Here is a 17,673-nt window from a genome sequence, read left to right on the forward strand (position 1 = left end):
CCAAACCCACATATCTCTGTCGCACCCAGATTGCGCGGGTGTATTTGAATAGGTAGGTTCAAACTACAATCCAAGAGGTTTTTAAAGTTTGTTGAAAACTATAGACTTTAAAACCCATGGATATGGTATCAATTTTGAATAAAGTAATAATGAAAATTCTTTTGTCATAATACTATAATGATACATCATTTTTTCGAAAGAAAAAGTATTAAGAAAAAATATTCCAATCCACATTTAAAAAAATGAAGTCTATAGAAATATTATATACTAACAAGACTTGGCAGTCAATTTTCAACTGATTAAATTATAAAAATAATGAGGATGATTACAGTTAATTATAACAACATTTCAAAAAGGCGACAAAAAACATTCAAAAATCAAACACAACTTTTATTTCAGCTTATCATTTTTTCAAAGCTCACACATTATTACAAAAAACTCGCCAGTGAACACTGATTACTCAGTTCTATATTCTGGTGCGAAATACCTCAAAACAAGAAACCACAACGGAAAACTAAAACTCAACAGGGTGGGTTGGTAAACAACTGCTTGTTCGCTGGTCAGAATGCCTAGTTGAACTGAATCACAGGTCAGATTGAGTCGCATAAATAACCCTCAATGTGAAGATCTAAATTTGCATAGATAAAAAACAAAGGCAGCATTAACATTTCAAACAAGGCATAGTAACAGGAAGTCAGCAAATATTTGCATCAACTAAACTTGCACTTCAAACAGTGAACTTAGGAAAACATACAATGCACAATAAAAAACTAAAAGTGACATTTTAAAAAATAGTATTATATATAAAACTCAACAAAAAAGCCTCTAGCAGAATGAGGTCATCGTTGCTTGTATTCGGATTCTATTTTCTGCAGAACTTAAAATCTTAAAATCGTTCTTGAATCTTAAAATCACTCTTAAATCCTCTTCTGTTTAGCCTACTCATATTTTTGAAGCTCTTGGTCACAATTCATGTTAGATATTTAATGGGCCAAAGGTTCTCTGTCATTGGGTTATCGCCCGATTATCTTCCTTCGCCATAATGATAGCAAATCTGGTAATCGTCTTTTAGACGCCAGCTTTTTTTTTGCATGCCTGTTTAGTATATTCAAAATACAAATACAATTTTAATGAAAAGTACCAGTCTTCCCGTTGCACTTCTATTCCTTACTAAGTGCAGCTGGAAACATATGGGAAACAATACATATTCACTATTCTAAGGCAATTTTCCCATTCGAGTTAATATAATCTTGAACAATAAAAAACTATGTTCATCAAACTGAATGACGACATTTAACAACAACAGCAACGAAAATATATACCAAGTTACCATACAATTACTGTCGTAAACAGATAGCAAAAATATATATTCCACACGTTATTCCGCTCACTCCGTCGATAATTTATTTTGACGTTTCAAAATTGACATTTTCACTCGTTGCCTGTGAAATTATTGAACACCAAAACAGGCAATACGACACGATATGTTTTAATCGCCCACAAATAACTGCTAAATATTCAGTGTAAAATTTATTTGTGTTTACTACAACTGTGTTGTGGTTTCCCAGGTTTTGGTTATGGAAAATGGTCAAATAATAAAGAAAGGGGATTTACGTGAAATACGAAGTCACAACATTGAAATGTACAGACAATGGAAAGAATTGATTTCAACTATTTCTGAATCAGAAAATGAAAACGAGAATGAACTGGTGACAAAAAAAGATCTAGGTTTATATTCCGGGACTTTTAAAGCACCCAAACCATGTAAGTGTATTTTCAATAGAAACAAAGCAGGCATGGGTAAGTATTGAAAGTCAAGTTATATCATTATAAATACATAAACTAGCATTAACATTATTAGTTACTTGGATATGGTATACGAAGCTACCGTCATATTAAATATAAGGTTGAAAGTGGTCTTAATTATTTAAATATGCGCGTATGTACATACTTTATTAACATATATATCAACAACGTGAAGACACTTAATTAGACCCACCCAACAAAATGATATACCATTAAGAGTAAAAAAGATTGCAACTGCCCATCACGTCAAGCTGCTTGTCAACGTTAGCAGACGCGATACCTTATACGCAACAACAATTGACCTAACGCAAACAGTGTAGTGAACACCATCTCATAGACTTTGCAACTCAACCATTAGACACTACGAACAAAATTATACCATATAAAGCTATGTAGTTGTTGTTCTCGGTCAACCAGTAAAGAAAAGCGAAAAGAAATATATGATTGATTTATGTGGAAAATTATTCTGGATTTCACATACCAAACTGACATGTTTATTAAACACTGTTGCGACCAGGAACATTTGTATTGTTGACACACTTTTAAATTCACCACTACAGTATTGATATAGCAAAAAGTACGAATGTTTGGTTCACACGACGTGCATTATTATCAGGGTTGCGACTAATTTGCAAACTAATTAACATAATGTATATGTTTTCAAATAAAAAAGATTTGGTGTATACAGTGAAACACATAGATATTGCCAAATAAATATTAGATAATATTGTTAATTGTTTACAATTATGTACAATTATAACTATAAAAAAATAAGAAACCACCGTCATTAAAATTGAGAGTTACGTGAATTGCCTACTCCCCAATCCTTCTGTTTTTTGCTTCGCGCATACCACAGTCAGCACAGTAAAAAAACATTGCCGCCGTTAGGAACTACCCATCAGTTTTTATTTTCCTGCTCAAAATCGTTCTAGCTAAGCATTAAAACTGTACTGTAAAACTGTGATCAGGAAAATGTGTCTCTGGTGATAGAGGTTCGATATACTGATAAACTTCCTTCATTGTGTGTTGTCTTCCATGTCATGAATGTAGTCATTTCTCCGGCACTCTCGGTTATTAATTTTACGTTAAAGCAAATTTAAAAGTGATGATAGATTTATTGATTTTTCATTGCTTCTCAATTTCATTATTGCATATAGCGGCCCGCTACACTGAACGCTTTGGGGGAACACTATAATATAATATAATATATTATAAAATATATATTACAAGAATTTTAAAAATTAATTCTTTACTAATTGTGTTCAGTAGTGGCAATTTTTAGCAATTGTTTAACCTTTGAGACGCATCGCTGATAATCATGCGATCATGCTGCAGCATTGGTCATTAGAATGTTTATAGCATAAGTTTTATTGAAGAGAAAGTAAGCTTGTAAATGGAGTGAGCACCGATGCGTTATTTTAGCTTGCCGTTTTGTGGGAAAAGCTATATATAATTAACTTATGTTTATCTGCCCACACACTACGTTTATTTCGTAGCAGTGTGCTAGCTTCTTATATGGATATATTCTAATGGAGATATTTTATAAACTGAAATATATATCGCACTAAGATATATTGCACCAACCCTGTGAAACATGAACCAAAAATATAAAAGTTCAATGAACATATACGCAAATGTTTTCACAACTATCTAGTATGTCTTTTTTTCAAGCCACTCTTGTTGAAGATGAAAGCTCACCAGTTGGTGTTGGATGGTATATGGTCTATTTGTATCTCCGGGCTCTGAAATTACCACGTGTAGGCGTTCTTGTGCTTGTGATACTTCTGACAATTGTCACTTACGTATTTCTTAATATGTGGATATCCAACTGGTCGCAAGCTGGCCAGGACAGCCTCAATGAGACCAAGGTGTGTAATTATTTATAAAACAGGTCATAACACAGGAAAGGTTCTCTCATAAAACACTATGTAATCTAGCCTATATTGGTTACTTTTTTATGATGCCCATCATCATGTCGCTTCCCAATAATAAACGTCTCCTTGTTGTGTTGGTCGTCCTTCTTTCTTCATCGTTATATTTTTAAAATCTTGTTTGGATATTTGTTTTGGACGGACTTTATAAGATATTTTTAATATATGTTCATTACCTTTCTAAATTTATAAATTACATTTCTAAATGTGTTATTGTTTGAAACCACAAACCGTCAATAGCAAAGAGCGTTTGTTCAGTATTAACTGGGGTATATTTTGGGTAGAGTGACAATGCATCCAACAGACTGTTGATTTAGCAATCTGCAAAACAAGATCGTATTGGCAAACGCTTGCGAGATTATATAGTCTTATTTATAGGAAAAAGTAAAATAATTCATTGGTTATATTATGCCCCAAATTTAGGGAATTTCACTAGATTCTGTCGTAGATTTCATCCCATTTTGTTGATTTTTTCTCAAACGCCATCGTGGTTGATGCGTGCGTATGTAACCTCATCTGTGTAGAAGAACAATACGCCGATGATCAGTTCAGAACAAAATACTCTCATGTAGACGGTGTACTTCACACAATACATGTATAACCGTGGGTCCCTCCTCACCAATCGCCAGTTTAGCTCAGTTGAAAGAGTCGTTAGATTGATTGCTCAGGGGTGACATGGTTCGGGTCTTGCTACTAGAGAAAAACAGTGACGCTTTCACGCACGATATTCGCGAGAGAACCAAACGTTCATCATGAAGGAGAAAAATCAGTCGGATGTTTTATAAAGCAATAAACGCGGATAGTTTGTAACGAACAAATTCACCGATTCTGATGACAATCGCTAAAGCACAGCCTGATTTATGTACAAATCCGTTATTGGCCTACCAGGAATCGATCATTCAATACCTGAGCGACTGGACAACCCACACTTTTACTATATATCATCTTTTGGGATCTCTTCTAGAGTGTTAACTCGAACGTTAACTCGAACCTCTACCCCAGGCCGATAACAATGGCCAGCGTCCTCATTGCCGTTCTTTAACGACCATTTAATGAATAGTTTATGTTATTTATTTAATAAAATTCAGTGTGACAACAACCTAAACCGTTTATTGATTTCTTTGAAGGTTGAACAAGAGATGGTGGTTACATATTATCTGCCACGATGTAGTATCTTCATATGTTTATACATCATGATGAGCGCCATAACGAATGCATGTTTATTTATATTCTGCATATCAGCGGCAAAGAGGTTATTTAATCAATTGTTATATAATGTTATATATTCACCAATAAGATTCTTTGAAACAACACCTGTGGGTCGTCTTCTCAATAGATTCTCCGCTGATGTGCGTTCAGTAGATCAAGTGAGTATCGCATACATTGTTTTATTTTAATATTATTAAATATGCTGATATAACTATATTACAAAAACATTAAAAATGAGTTGTAATTTGTTAATTTGTATTTGTATCTCTTTCTCTTCTAGTCATTTTGTGATAATCTAAGTGTATTATTGGGTGCTATTACAGTACTTGCTGGGACATATGCACTAAATGCTATTATATCACCCTATTTCATTCTTCTAATGATACCGGTTGCAGTGATATCAGTAGTATGTATTATCGTCGGTTCCCGCTTACCACGGTCAGTATATATACATATAAACTTTATAAAATAAACTATTATAGGCCTATTCTTCTTGCCCACAGTATTGTTTTGGTTGTGTCATGATCTGACTATCTATCATATCAGTGTCGCGGGTCGATCAATATATCGAGGTTACAAAATCACTATTAGCATATGCACAATATTGGTTGCCAATAGCCTGAAGTACTCAAAGCTGAAAAGACGCGGGCGCAATATGACCAACTGGTTCTCAGTGAAATAAAACGTCCCATTGATATTCCAGGTGGCAATATATCGAACCACAATTTCCCGTCATAACGTTTCAGTCAAAGGTTTTAATTCACCATTAATATGATTCATTTATGCTCGTAATGCCGGGTGGGGCAATATAATTTTCCAGAGACCTGAAAAGATTAGAAAACATCACTTTATCACCAGTTCTGTCATCATTTGGTGAAACGTGTACAGGTCTGTCCACGATAAGAGCAATCAGGTAAATATCGAGTATATTTTAATCATACAGCAGTATACAGTGATAAAGTGATATCGCATTTATCCAAGAAACACATAGACATTGATTTGGTCATTCTGTGCTCGTCTCAAAGATTCTCGGATTATAAATTGAGCGCAGTATACTAACACCTAATGTAGATAATGCGAACAGTGTGTCATGAGAGCTAATATGTGCAAATGACAATTTTTTTGCAGCAGTCCGCCAACATATGATATGTGTTCACACAATATAGTTCATGACATGTCTAAAAATGTGTGTGTTTTGTTATATACTGTTTATAGGGCGAACAAGAGATTCACGGAGCATATGTTAGAAACAATAAATATAAATAATTTATGTAGATTATACTATGCTGCCGCAATGAAGTGGTTCAATTTGAGGGTTGTAAGTACTACAGTTTCTTTGTTTATACAGAGTAGTGTTGATACTCGTGTTATCTTACATCATCAACATATTTTGAATATGTTATATTCCTTATTACCTTACCCAACCCAGATATTCTGTGGTATTATATTAAGTTTTTCAAATTTTAGATTGATTGAGTAAAACATTAAACCAATTTAATCTTTAATTTTTGTCCATAGAACACTATCGGCGCATTTTTGTTTTTAATTTTTGGAATTGGTGCTTTATTAGCATGCATCAATATGAATATCAGTCCTAGTGCGGTTGGTATGGCAGTCACCACTGGATTGATAGTGAGTATACACACGTGTCATATATGACTATTATAGATTGTAAGCTGTCACACATAGTGGACATAAACATATGCAAGTGTTGTAGAAATTATATCACTCAATAATGTGTAGGGTAAATGGTACATCTATATACCATCACCCATTAATAAAATCATATTATTAACAATGTTGAATGATGTGGTGAAACCAAGTGGCACAAGTCAGAGCTTTGAAACATAGGATGCACCTGATGGAACTTATATCGAGGGCGGAAACAGGTTTTATGTATTTTGTGTCAGTGCTAAAACGTACATTGCTACCATTGTGAGCCGAACCAGGGATTAAGTTTTTCCTAAATAGGGATGGAAACAGCTTATTCACATTCATGTTATCTCAGTTTTTGACTCAAAGCAAAGCTACTCATAAAATTGGCGCATTTTTTATTTTATTGGCCCATGTGCCTTCCCAACTTACCTAACAGTCAGACCAGAGAACAGCTGGTTTATAAACTTATCTTAATATACATCTTAACTGCACTGTCTTTGGCAATACGTGCTAGCTTTTGCCATGCATACAGGAGATTATGTACTAAGTCGATTCTTCTTATGTTCATGATGATGAGCCATCTCAAAAGGTCAGCGCTCTCATACCTTTTTGAGGTATCAATACATTCAAATACGAAACTAAAAAAATCAAATTTCATACGTTGAAATACAGCATTCATTTAGTTCAATAATAGTATTATCTCTCTTAATTGGGTTGAATATTAGCATAATCTGTTGTGAAAAGTGAGCAAACCTGTTTTTAATTTAAAGATTTTTTGGAATGCATTCTATATTTCCACTCAGAATTTAGTTCCGGAGTTCGACAACTTCATAGACCCTCTCTTTAGGCTGAACACAAGATAACTAAACGTTTGCAGATCTTGATTTCTGATACTACTTTACATATCCTTGGTGGTGCTTTGTTGGTTTGATTGGTAGTCATTGCCATAACTAACCCAAACTCATTCGTAGTACGTTTTATAAGATTGTATTGACTATGCTACTTATCAAGTTCATTCATTAGGTTATTTTTCCTGTTTTGGGCATTTAGGTATATGGCTCACCTGACTATTGTAAGTTGTTTTTGTTACACCTGTTTACTACCAAAACTTAGCCAATGTCAGTGTTGTGTGTGACACTTTCCTCACACTAATCAAACTGTTCACAACACCCGGAATGATATACAAATAACACAGTATAACACACCATACTTGTGTACTTGCAGGGGACAAACATGCTAAATTTGATATTGATATTTATAATCGATGTGTTAAGCTTCTTCAATGGTATTGAACGCGTTTTAGAGTATGCCAACATGACTCCGGAAGAACTAGAAGGTAGAAACAACTTATTTTTAGCTAATATTTATAGTTGGACAAACTTCTGTATTTTAATAAATTATTAAATAATAAAATGTTATATAACTTTTCCTTTACCACCCCTCCTTGTCTTTTAACCCCCCCCCCCTCTTGTTTAATACCACTCTTTCCTTTATCACAACTTTGTTACGCGCTAATGTTATATGCAACTTTTAACGCGCGATGTAGACACATCCTATTATAGTAAAATATCCCAAGGGTTGAAACGCGCCAGGACTGTGGCATGGGTACAACCGTAAAGCTGGTGGGCATTTAATTTATTCATGAGATGCATTAATATACAAGAAATGCTGCGCGCGAAATTTAAAAGTGTAATCTCCGACGCGACGCAACTTCAATGAATCAGTGACTCTTCTGTAAAATGGTTTCTACTTCAAATGTAGTTCGCGTTGCTCTTCGAGATGTTCTGATGAAAATATTCAAAATAGCAGCAGCAATGGAAAAATTGTTTACTGATCATGTGACACAACAATATGAGTCATTCTTTGCGATAGAGGTCAAAGTTCGCAACATCCGGTTTACGGTTGTGCTCCTGCCATGTCGCTCGATCGCAATGAGTTTTAATTTGACAAATATTCAAGTGCAAATGCAATTGTGTCACTTTACAATGCCATCCATGTCATTACAGATGCCATATATGTAAAGAAAACGAACTTTGAAACGTTCGAATGCGTGATTTTATGCTACAGTCCTGGCGCGTTTCAACCCTTGGGATATTTTACTATAATAGGGTGTGTCTACAACGCGCGTTAAAATTTGCATATAAAATTAGCGCATAACAAAGTTGTGATGAAGGAAAGAGTGGTATAAACAAAGATCAGTGATTACTTGAAATCAAGACCAAGAAGGGGGGTAAAAGAAAAGTTATATAACATTTTATTATTTAATAATTTATTAAAATACATAAGTTTGTCCAACTCCCTGTGGTATATCATACGACTGACCACATTCTCTGTTCCATGTATGACAATGTGATCAGGTACTGTTTCTCCGCCTAATAATTGGCCAAGCAGAGGATCCATCAATATACAGAATATTACGGCACGTTATGCTATTGGTTTGGACCCAGTGTTAACAAATGTGAGCGTCAAGATCAGACCTGGAGAAAAGGTACTTAATAGTGGAAATGTACGCATGGGATGTTTGAAAGAAATCTTTACTAGTATATATGCGGCTGAACTATGTGTAAATATAATTGCTTAATAAAACGCAGAGACTTGGATTCTGAATTATAATATTCGACCTAAAGATGTTAATTTTGACTCCCCCATAGTTTAATAAGTAGTTATATGTACCATTTAATACTTAGTTGCAGGTTTCAGTTAATTTGATAAATGTCTAAAGAGTTAGTTGTAGTTATAACGTTTCTATCCAGTTAATAGTTTAACGACCACAGATTATTTTACAAAATATGTGAACATATTGATGTAAGTTACAGATATAGTTTTCCCTCACATTCTAAAGGTTGGAATATGTGGTCGAACTGGTAGTGGAAAATCGTCCCTGACTCTCACATTATTAAGGATGATAGATATCATTGAAGGTAAACTTTACACATGATATATGTATATACAATTACCTGAGTTTTGAAACAAACAGAATGTCTAATTGATAATAATGAATTTGTATTACAATATCTAACAGGCCGTATTATAATTGATGGTATCGATATATCAAAAATTTCTGTATTGACACTTCGTCGTAGAATGTCTATTATTCCACAGGATCCTGTTCTCTTCTGTGGTACTCTACGGTAAGATACAAATAATGCTAAATATTTAACTAATGCTATTTATTTCAATACTATGTTTCAATTAATGCGATAATCACGCGAATTTCAACAATATTTCCGTACAATTCATTAATTAATTTTAATGAGTATGGTAACATTAAAGTTGCTGTGTCTATAAGAACCTAATTTGTTTTGAACTTATGATCACATGATCTCTCACGTAAAATAGAGCACATACTTCATGTATTTTCGCTGTAACATTCAGAAGTGATTTTAGAATTAAAGTCGGCTAACTGTTATTTAGTTCACGTCTACATATTATATTTGCATAACAAACGTGAATATATGTCGCCTTTTGTATATCTCATGCAGTATTCAATCAGATGTGATTACACCAACAGAAGCAATAGCAGCAACAGACTAAATCAACTTTCATAACCTACGCTGAATATACTTTTGTAACAGAGCAGTGGAGAGTGTTGCCACACACTGATGGATCGCCACGCCCATATAACAATTCAGGAGGGTCGTGTTTGAACTTGCAATGTGATCTGAGATAATAAAAAAAGGCATATAGTCATGTTGTTTAGTGACTATTTAAATATTTATACCATACTAAACAATAAATATTGCATTTGTTAAATCTGCTAACGAACGAACGTGTTCCATTGAGAAAACAGTTCTTTATACACGTTGCGGCGAGTAATAAATGAATACATTTGGTAAGGCAATGATTTTGTTATATATTATAGGTTTAATTTAGATCCTGAAGAAAAGTACGGGGACCAGGATTTATGGAATGCTCTTGAAATCGCACAATTGAAAGACTGTGTGCTTGAAATGGATGAACAATTAGGTTAGATTTGTTAAAATATTCTTCCAGAAACAATATGAGTTCCCAAGTTATGTATCGTTATTTGTATTCAATATAGCGTCATGTATTTAGTGAAATCATGTATACTGTGTCTCACTAATTTCAGATACAATTGTTACTGACGGAGGGGACAACATAAGCACTGGACAGAGACAATTAATTTGCCTGGCGAGGGCTTTCCTACGAAAAAGCCGAATTCTTATCATGGACGAAGCCACTGCATCTGTTGATTTCGAAACAGTGAGTTGGACTACACGCGAACGTGACTATGGTTGTCCAGCAACTACCATTGTCGACGACCGCTAATAGTACTATTTAATCGTTGGCCATTAGAGTTTATTGCTAGTGCGTCTTTGTAGGTTTACTGATTCGAATGGGGGCCCGAAACATTTGTGTGTAAATAGAATATTTAACAAAATTTATTTTTATCTAGATAAAAGAGAAATTCATTATATATATATATTGTGAAAATATGTTGTTTTCGTGACGATTTGTTTATTCATAACAGGACGCAACACTACAGGCCGTTATTGCCACAGCATTTTCGGATAAAACAGTTCTAACAATAGCGGTAAGAGACAAGTGAATAATATAACATACACAAGTTCAAGTGGGAGTTGTTGGAGTTGTTTATAAAATGCACTGAACCCTTCTAAATGAGTTAATATAAAGACAAAACGTAATTAGATGCACATTAATTTACTTTTTCATACTTGTTGACTGTCATTTTTGTTTCACAAATTCCAAAAAAAAACATTTCAACGTATTATCAACCACGATTCGATTCAAGGTGGCCGAACAAAATGTAAACCCACCATCTACTGCTTCTTGGACATGAAGGCCATATCCACTATATCAAAGATTATATGTAATTGACTGTTGCTTATATTATTATTTCAGCAAGACATAATATCAGAGTGTCAATGAAACTTGTCTTATTGGCAGAAGCTAGAGCATCAAGAATGACTTGTTCATATTTATTTTGCATCCACAATGGCATTAGTTGTTTAGTAATATAATGGTATTTTTTCAGCATCGCATATCTACCATACTTGACTCTGATACTGTACTGGTACTAAGTGAAGGCAGAGTTGTGGAATATGGTACACCACAAAAATTGCTTAGAAAGGATGGTGGTATGTTTGCATCATTAGTGAACAATACAGAGTGAAGACGGACATTTGTGATACTGGAAACATCAAATAAACTACACTACTTGAAGTCATTATCGTTATACCGACGTACACACAGCACATTACTATTGTTGATTCTACCAATAAAACTAAATCGCAAATGTATTTAAAGAAAAAAAAATATTATAATGTATGAAATTTCACGAAAACCATTGGCAAAACACAAAATGTATCAATGCACACCAGTAGAATAATACATGCAACTTCACATGTCATTCATTAACGTCACCAATTGTGAACTCGTGCCTAATTTTGCAGTTGTTTTCTAATCATGTTTTAACTACATGCAATAATAGTTAAGTTGAAGAAAAACTTGATGATTTATTGTTATTTCACCAAATACATAAATTACATGAGTACATACAATTCGAAATGACAGTATCATAGTTTTTGAGATATAGTAAAGTAAAATTTGTTAACCCTGTAAAAAATCGATTACAATTTTGAGAACCGTTAATGCATGAGTATATTAGATTATGAAGCGATTGAAATGGAATGGGCGTAGGATACAGGCGAGTATACAAGTTTGTATTGGTTAGTTTTGAAAGAAGTGTTTTTGTTTTTTAAATAAGATCTTAAAATTAGAATAAACCTTCAAGTGCATAGTGGCAGAATATTTTACGAGTTGAGTATATGTGGAGTATTTGCTCGATATATTGTATATTTATTCTATCTAGAACTTAAACTTAAATAAAAGGGCAGAATGGCAATATGATTTACAACATTTGATAAACGGACAATTATTATACAATAAGTACAATATAATTGCGAAATGAGAGCTACTCTTACTCTAGAAACTTAGGAAAACATTATCTCACAATCTAGGAAAGTAACAAAGGAGACAATTCATTACAAATGTATCCATTCCTATTGTATCCACATGTATAAAAAATAATAAAGTTACTTGTGTGTGATGGTGTTGATGTTGCATGTACTTACCAACAGTTGAAACAGATAAGGTATGTTATTCAGTAATGGAGTTAAATCTTAATATTGTGTTAGAATGGTCTGCAGAATATGTTTATAACTACAATAGCTAGCCATTATTATTGCTTGACGACCAAGACTATTGCAACATTTTCAATGATGGCCTGGCGAAAACAAAAAACACGCTTCAAATCCGTACAACTGTGGTGGGATGTGGGAAAAGTCAATATCAAACATCTGACTAAACAATACACCTCAAAAATCGCTACTAACTATCGCAACGAAAAAGAATGCTTGATGAAGAAATACAAAAACTAGAAAACGACCCCGAAACACGCCCTTCAGAGAACAGAACAGAACACCTTGTACAAACTGAAACGCGCGGAGCTGCCATTCGATCTGGGCACAAAATACTGAACGAGAGCGACGCGCCAAACCCATTTTTCTTTGAATTGGAAAAATACAAGGGTAGTAAAAGGACCATTTCTCACCTTGAGACGCGTGATGGCGGTGTAACTAATGACCAGCCAACGATCCGTTGCATGACAAACGAATTTTACGTGGACCTGTTTGCACCCAACCCAGTCTCAGCCGACAACCAAAATCGTATGCTTGAAGGGTTACCTAAGCTGTACGACATTTGCAACAAGCCAGTGACCTTTGAAGAACTGTCCAAAACTGTGAAACTGTTAGCCAATGGTAAATCCCCTGTTATCGGCGGTTTACCAGGGGAGTTCTACACACATTTCTGGCCTGTCCTGGGACCGGACTTGTTTGAAGTGTTAAATTGTTCTTTCGAATAAGGGCTGCTACCAACATCCTGTAGGCGTGCTCTTATTACACTTTTGCCCAAAAAAGGTAATACTAGCCTGCTTAGCAACTGGAGACCAGTCAGTTTACTCCGTGCGGATTATAAAATCCTCACCAAAGCTCTTTCAATCAGATCCTGTTCAGTGCTCCCAGATATCATTCATGTTGACCAATCCTACTGTGTGCCTGGAAGACAGATTTACGACAACATCAACTTGATTCGGGATGTCATTGATTACTCAAACACAAACAACACCTCATATGCTTTAGTCGCGCTTGACCAACAAAAAGCGTTCGACCGGGTACACCATGAATATTTATTCAAAACACTGCAAGCGTTTGGTTTTGGTTCTACATTTATCAAGTATATTAAACTCATCTATACAAACTCTCAAAGTCTCGTACGTGTTAATTCGTCTCTCACTGGTGCCGTCGAATCCGCCAAGGTTGCAGTCTCAGTGGACAGCTTTACACTATTGTTATCGAGACACTCTTACATAAATTCGTACGTAAAGTGACATCGAAGGAGTAAACATTTACGGTGATCGAGTTAACCTTTCTGCTTATGCAGACGACGTCAACTTTTTTCTTACTAAAAATGAAGATTTCCGCAAACTCGAATACTGGTTGAATATTTGTGAAGGTGCCAGCAATGCACGAATCAACTTTGCAAAGCCAAAGGGGCTGTGGGGGGGGGGGGGGCGAACCGATAGCCCTTTACGCATACAATGGAACAGCACAGGCTTGAACATTCTGGGCACTTTCCTTGGTAACACTCATGAATACCAAAACAATATCTGGGATGACATTGTAGAAACCAAGCTTGAACGGTACACCAAATACTGTCCTGTCCTCATATTACACTGTCCGCGGTACATGAAGGCAACACGATCGTCTCCGATAAACACGTAATTTTGCTTTCAATTATAGCATCTATACCTCGGACAATCACATGTTCATCTGTTATAAAGCCTAGTGAGTCTATATAACCAACTTTTAGTGCCATATCTGCTGAAGATTTCCACGTAAAGCAAGGTTTACTTGCACTGGCTTAGTTGTCACTGTGATCAAGTACGGCTCTTTGTTCTACGGAGGTCATTACCATATTCCATTCAAAGGTTTATTGTTAGAACAATGCCAAAAACGTGCCAAGATTGTGATACTACTCGGGGCGTTAGTCAAGTGGAGGATGACACATTTCTTTGTAAAAAGTGTAATAAGAAGCGTATGTCCCCTGGCAAGGAAACTCCTGTACTCCAAACAACAATTGAAGATCGTTTGGATGACATCAGCCGTCAACTAAGCTGTATAAATGAACTTACACTCAGTATGAGAGAAATTAAGGCCTCAATGGACTTTCTTAATGATATTGTGGAAAATCAAAAAGAATTAATCATCACAGTAGAAAGGAATAAGAAATTGGAAGATTGTAACGCTAATCTTGTTCAGCATATTACTGTTTTAGAAAAGGCCAGTGAAGAACAAAATTAGTATAGTAGAAGAGACAACGTCGCGATACATGGCATACCAAAAGTTACAACTGAAAGTACCGATGAAATATCACTTAAAGTTATACAGAAGATTGTTTCAAATGTGACATCAAGGGATATTGAAATCACCCACAGAATAGGAAAGATCATCCCACCAGAAAGAAATGGCGCAATAAATACAAGACCTATAATTTTTAAATTCGCTGGACGAAGAAAAAGAGATAAAGTGTACCGTGACCGAAAGATAATAAATCAGATAACCACAGACAATCTAGGGCATAATGAAAAGCGTAAAATATATATAAATGAAAATCTGACACCAGCTGGTCGAAATTTACTGAAATTAGTCAATGCTAAATGCAAAGCTACAATTACAGATTTCTGTGGACAAGAAATGGTCAAGTCTATGTTAGAAAGGCAGAAGGTACACCACATATTATAATCAAGAGTGAGTTTGACATTTCAAAAATAGTTTAAATTACTTGTAAATATATCCTATACTGTTTATACATATAACTAACCATGGAAGATGATAATGATCACCAATTATTCAATATTCACTGTTCGTCATATACCATTTCCAAGTTCAATACTGAATTCTCCAATGCACTCGACACATTCTCTATATCTAATATAAATATTCGATCTTTTAGAATTAACTATGACAATTTTAATTTATTTTATGAAAATTATATAAAACATCAATTCAGTATTGTTGCACTTACTTATCTGGCAAATTGAAAGCAAAAATATTTACAGTTTAACAAATTATTCTTTTGAAACAAATTGCAGAGATGATGGTAGAAGAGGTGGAGGGGTAGGCATTTACATTCAAAATAATCTACGGTATTCTGTTTTGAATTTAGTTCGTATCAATAATGCAGAGTCTTTGTTTTTAGAAATCTTTATTGACAAACACAAATACATCGTTGGAGTATTGTATAGACCCCCAGCTACACAGATTGACAGTTTTATCAGTAATCTTGAGATTACACTGAATGTGAGCAAAACACAATACAATGGCTGTATTTTAGTTGGAGATTTCAATATTGAATAACAATTCTAACCTTCATAGTTGACTTGAAAACACGTCTCGACACTTTCCACTTACAGTTAAGCAACGGAATTTGTACTCGGACTCCGAACACCCGTCATTTGCCTTCGCCGACTTTTTTTCTACAACAAATACAGAACCTAAATTATGACAAACAAATATTCGCCACCAAGATTTCCGATTATAGTAACGTTCCTACTTTCTACCGTGAACTGCTATGTATTTAGCCATCCCTCCCGTGGGAGAGAATTGGCGGACCCTCAGACTATCACAGTGTTGCTAATGAACCCATTTTTTACAATCCTTTGCTACTTCACCACCTGCAAGGAGAGCCTTTGAAAATGCGCCATTTTATGAGCAGTGGTATTACTACTATCGGCCACCTACTGGATAATAGAAAATGGCTTGACATTAACACAATTCACAATCGTGTGTCCGTCTACTCAATGTTTTCCTCCTGACATAAACCGTAACTTTGAAAACTGTTACATTTCACTGATTTACAGTGGCGCATCATACACGGCGCATTCCCCACCGGTGTTTTTTTTACTAAGGTCACACATCAATGTCACCAATCAATGCCCTTTTTGTGACGAGGTCGATGACCTTATCCACATCTTCCTCGAATGCGGAAGACTTGTGCCACTCCACAATTCGGTCAATCGGATCATCAGACAACTATTAGATATCGAGAACAACATTCCAATATCATGGTTTATTTTTGGTCCACCAAGACCAAGACGAGTTGACGATACCCACCGTTTGGCTGTCTTTAACATAACCACTGCTAAGGCTGCCATCCACGCATCACGATTCCGCAAACAGACGTCTTAGAATGGTTTCATAATAAGATCAAGAGCCGGCTAGTAGGCGAATATGAATACCATCAAGTCACCAACCACCAAGTTGAAATACTGCATTAATGATGCCATGGTATCTTTAGACGAGAACGATAATTTACAATTTTCAAATGAAATTACTTAATTTTTTTGTTAATTTAGTTTCTTTCTATTCTTGGTTTTCGTTCGTTTGTTTCCGTCTACTTGGCCATCACTGTCCACGCATAATTGTTGTATATAAACCTATTACGTAACCGTCTATGTGTCTATCTGTTTACCTGTTTTTTGGTTGCTATACTTTGTTTCGCTACTTGGTTTTCACTGTCCACTTATAATGTCTTAATTGTTGTATATAAACCTGTTACGTAACCGTGTCTGTGTTTATCTGTTTCTTTGGTTACTGTATATTTTATTTTAACCTTGAAATGTGCACACAAACGGATGACTGTTATCCCGATGTCACAGGGCAAGGGGGGTTCGCTACCCCCATCGTCCGTGCCATAATGTATTGGCCTGCCCTTGGGGTTTCAAGGTTTTTACTTCTACTGTCCAGTCGTTATCGATTTTTTTTACCCGCTAATCAAAAGGGATCTATCACATCTCCAATTGTGTCACATAGTGCTCTGCTGGATGCTTGAAAAAGCAGGTAGGTCAGGAATTAAACAAGACACTACATAAGCAGGTGAATGTTCAGCAGACTAATTTTAAGATCCTTATTAAATTCATTTTACTATATTTACCTTGGATAGTAAAATAGAGTACATTACAGCGCCA

General features: G+C 35.1%; 1 protein-coding gene across 6 annotated transcripts in view; it reads left to right on the forward strand.

The window, feature by feature from the left end:
- The window catches only part of LOC102809274 (ATP-binding cassette sub-family C member 9-like), a 34,034-nt gene extending 21,533 nt beyond the window's left edge, over positions 1–12,501 (forward strand). For 2 of the 6 annotated variants that reach the window (XM_085492025.1, XM_085492033.1), the window contains exons 17-31: positions 1,569–1,764; positions 3,478–3,674; positions 4,865–5,104; positions 5,227–5,384; positions 5,767–5,859; positions 6,162–6,264; positions 6,465–6,578; positions 7,827–7,938; positions 8,960–9,090; positions 9,445–9,523; positions 9,625–9,733; positions 10,465–10,568; positions 10,693–10,826; positions 11,095–11,157; positions 11,620–12,501. In XM_085492025.1, coding sequence (XP_085348151.1) covers positions 1,569–1,764; positions 3,478–3,674; positions 4,865–5,104; positions 5,227–5,384; positions 5,767–5,859; positions 6,162–6,264; positions 6,465–6,578; positions 7,827–7,938; positions 8,960–9,090; positions 9,445–9,523; positions 9,625–9,733; positions 10,465–10,568; positions 10,693–10,826; positions 11,095–11,157; positions 11,620–11,757 — 1,971 coding nt within the window. In that variant the 3' untranslated portion in view covers positions 11,758–12,501. The other 4 variants (XR_014926776.1, XR_014926777.1, XR_014926779.1 and 1 more) reach the window with 4 other exon arrangements.
- Positions 12,502–17,673: the final 5,172 nt, after the last annotated feature.

Source organism: Saccoglossus kowalevskii, chromosome 2 (assembly GCF_978046115.1).
Source record: "Saccoglossus kowalevskii chromosome 2, keSacKowa6.1, whole genome shotgun sequence".
Taxonomy (NCBI): domain Eukaryota; kingdom Metazoa; phylum Hemichordata; class Enteropneusta; family Harrimaniidae; genus Saccoglossus; species Saccoglossus kowalevskii.